The following is a 2,794-nucleotide window of genomic DNA, read 5'->3' as shown; positions in this document are numbered from 1 at the left end:
AGCAGGAAGGTATTAGTGGGCTTCCCACTTGTTGTAGTCAGCTTGTAAGGATACTCATAGGAAGATACACTTTCCTATTTAATCCTCACACAATCTTCACATGTTTAGGCTGCCCTGACTTCCTTCAAGCGTGCATAATTAACACCTGAGACTATGTATGAAAGTCTCACCAACTTAAAATTGTTTCATATAACAAATTTCATTTGCAGCCTTTAAACAAAGAACATTCACTCCAAAAAGAGTGAACACCAGTACTGATACCACCTTAGCTACTTGTAAACCCTATAACTGTGTTCTGACAGCTATCAGATATTAACTCATTCATTTCATTTTGCTTGGTTTCTTCTTTAGTCTCATGGTTGGGGTGTTGTTTTTGATTTCCAGCTCTTTTAGACCTTCTGAGGAAAAATTTTGTCAGTAAGTAACATAATTCAGCCACATTTAAAAGAATGCAAATGCTGGACACAGCAATCATGAAAATAGTGAACACCGTCTTTTCAGTAGGTCGAGAAACAAAGCAGTCTACTGTGTTGGGGCAGGGCCAAGCATTACACTTCATTAAGCGAGGCATTCGGAACCCATCATACATGAAATAAAATGCATACATAAAGACTGCTTCAAAGACCAGTCTGAAGAAGATGCTGCTGGTGTACGTCCACCACAAAGAGCCCTCGATACGAAACCTCTGTTGTCTGATTTCTTCAATGTCCTTGTATTCACATTTCTGGTCTCCCTTTCTGAACTGCCTCTTCTTCTCGTGCCTCCTGTAAGCTACATGCATGGCCACCAGCAATGCAGGTGTGGAAACAAAGATCAGCTGCAGGGCCCAGAGTCTGATGTGAGAGATGGGGAAAAAGTGGTCATAGCAAACATTCTTGCAACCAGGTTGCAGAGTGTTGCAGATGAAGTCATCTTGTTCGTCTCCCCAGACCCTCTCTGCAGCCACAACCAGGATCATGATGCGGAAGATGAACAGTACTGTGAGCCATATCTTCCCGATGCTGGTGGAGTGCTTATTGACCCCTCCTAAAATGGTGTGCAGAGCTCCCCAATCCATTGTCTTGTTCTACTCGTCTGACCTAAGAGAAATAAACAAAACTTAGATAACCAAGACCAGAAACAAATGCCATCAAGCATGTGGAATAACAAAGGCACTATCATATAATTGCAGTATATCCATTGGCTGTGGTCACATTCTGTTGACATACAGCGGGTTTACCCATAAGCAGTCATAAATAATAATATAAACACATCAGCAGGCAATATTTCATTACTTGATTAAACACATTCATTCAACTTCTAGGTGCATTTGCCATCTGAAAACAGCTATTAGACACATGAAGTTGGAAAAACAGACAGAAAATCAATGCCTTAAATTAAAAGCTACAACTTCTAGTAGTTTGATAACAGTAACAAAATAACAGAAGATGACACCTGTCAAAAGTCAGGTAGGTGTTATGATAAAAACAAAGTGTTAAACAGCTAGAATTCCTATATCACTTAATCCAACTTGTCCCATCCTTAGCTTTAGAATGTAAACAATGTTTTCAGCAGTAGGTCCCAGCAATACAGACAGACCTTGAGGAACTGCTGCTGGTGCACTGCACCTTCTCTGAGCAGGGCTGGATAACTGGTATTCACAAAGTTAAAAATGTGACTGTAGGGCTCTGTATTCTTAGTTGAAAGAAATCCCACAATAGCTTGAGGCAATGAAGGCGAAGTCTTGGCCATTATCCAACTCATTTGAGTTGGATGTTTAAAATCAGTGCTAAAGATTCATCCCAAAATTGCATTTCTCTCCACTAAGTACAGAGAGAGTCCAGGGTAACTGGACAAAGACTCCTTCATTGTCACTGCCTGACAGGTGATATTTCCCCCCTCCTAACAGACTGCATAACTCCTAGAACAGGGGAGGCATCATTTCAGAGGCTGGGAGAGCACTGAAGTCAACATTTGAAGCATTCAGACAGGCCAGCAGTAGCGCAGACACTTTTCAACAGAAGCATAAAGTTTCCAGAAGGTGAGTTTGTTTCAAACTCCAACTGTAATGAATTGAAGGATTTCACCTTTGTCTCCTCCCCAGGACACTGCCACTGTCTAGGTCTGCTCAGCTGCCACAAACAGCAGCCTCTCAGAGAGCGTTCAGAGGCTTTCAGCCCATCTCCCAGATGGATTTACAGAAAGTGAGTTTGTAAGCTGCTTTGAATTCAAGAAACAAGCATTTCTTCTATCTACCAGCCAGGACCCTCTAAAAGTGCTCACAAATCTCTTTGCTCTGAAATTCTTCATATAGGTTTTATTTCTCAATTTTGTTTGTTTGCACCTCAGAGACCAACTTTTTTGGGCATTTACAGCACAGCACAGGGTACCAATAAGCAAAATCACATTTTCAAGGTTTCTGGAGAAGAACAGCCACTGGCACAAAGGCAATCACATCCATCACATAACAGAATTCTTAAGATTTCCCTAACTTTGAGCTGGGTCACATCGCATGAGGGAGAAAATGAAGACGTTTCTTTGCAGTTGTCTTCTGCGTCACACTCCCATTCTGAGTAATGTCGAAAACCTTCTGCTTTACAGCAGAGTTATATATAATCAGAAAGTCACATGCAATAACACAGAGCATCAAAGTACACAATAGCCCAGGGAAAATGAGGACATTCAATTGTTATATGAATGCAAAGTTGTTTTTTTTCTTTCTTGAGTTACTGGAATGATAAGTGTACCCTCCCTTTACTGCTTCCATAAAGCACATTTCCCTCAGATCCTGCTGGTTGACTCTGGGGGGTTATAG

The 2,794-nt window shown here is 41.3% G+C and overlaps 1 protein-coding gene across 1 annotated transcript; it reads right to left on the bottom strand.

Annotated features, from left to right (window-relative positions):
• Window positions 1–7: 7 nt before the first annotated feature.
• LOC104544073 (gap junction beta-6 protein) lies at window positions 8–1,057 on the bottom strand. Its single transcript, XM_010188825.1, has one exon. The coding sequence runs from the start codon at window positions 1,055–1,057 to the stop codon at window positions 266–268; it is 792 nt and encodes a 263-aa protein (XP_010187127.1). The 3' UTR covers window positions 8–265.
• Window positions 1,058–2,794: the final 1,737 nt, after the last annotated feature.

This window comes from Mesitornis unicolor, unplaced genomic scaffold, assembly GCF_000695765.1.
Source record: "Mesitornis unicolor isolate BGI_N332 unplaced genomic scaffold, ASM69576v1 scaffold27337, whole genome shotgun sequence".
Taxonomy (NCBI): Eukaryota; Metazoa; Chordata; class Aves; order Mesitornithiformes; family Mesitornithidae; genus Mesitornis; species Mesitornis unicolor.
The sequence above is the reverse complement of the archived record's forward strand: the minus strand, read 5'-3'. Positions and strand labels throughout refer to the sequence as shown.

Excerpts from the sequence above, each read along its gene's own strand:
- LOC104544073 (XM_010188825.1), bottom strand. The coding sequence starts at position 1,057 with ATGGATTGGGGAGCTCTGCACACCATTTTAGGAGGGGTCAATAAGCAC.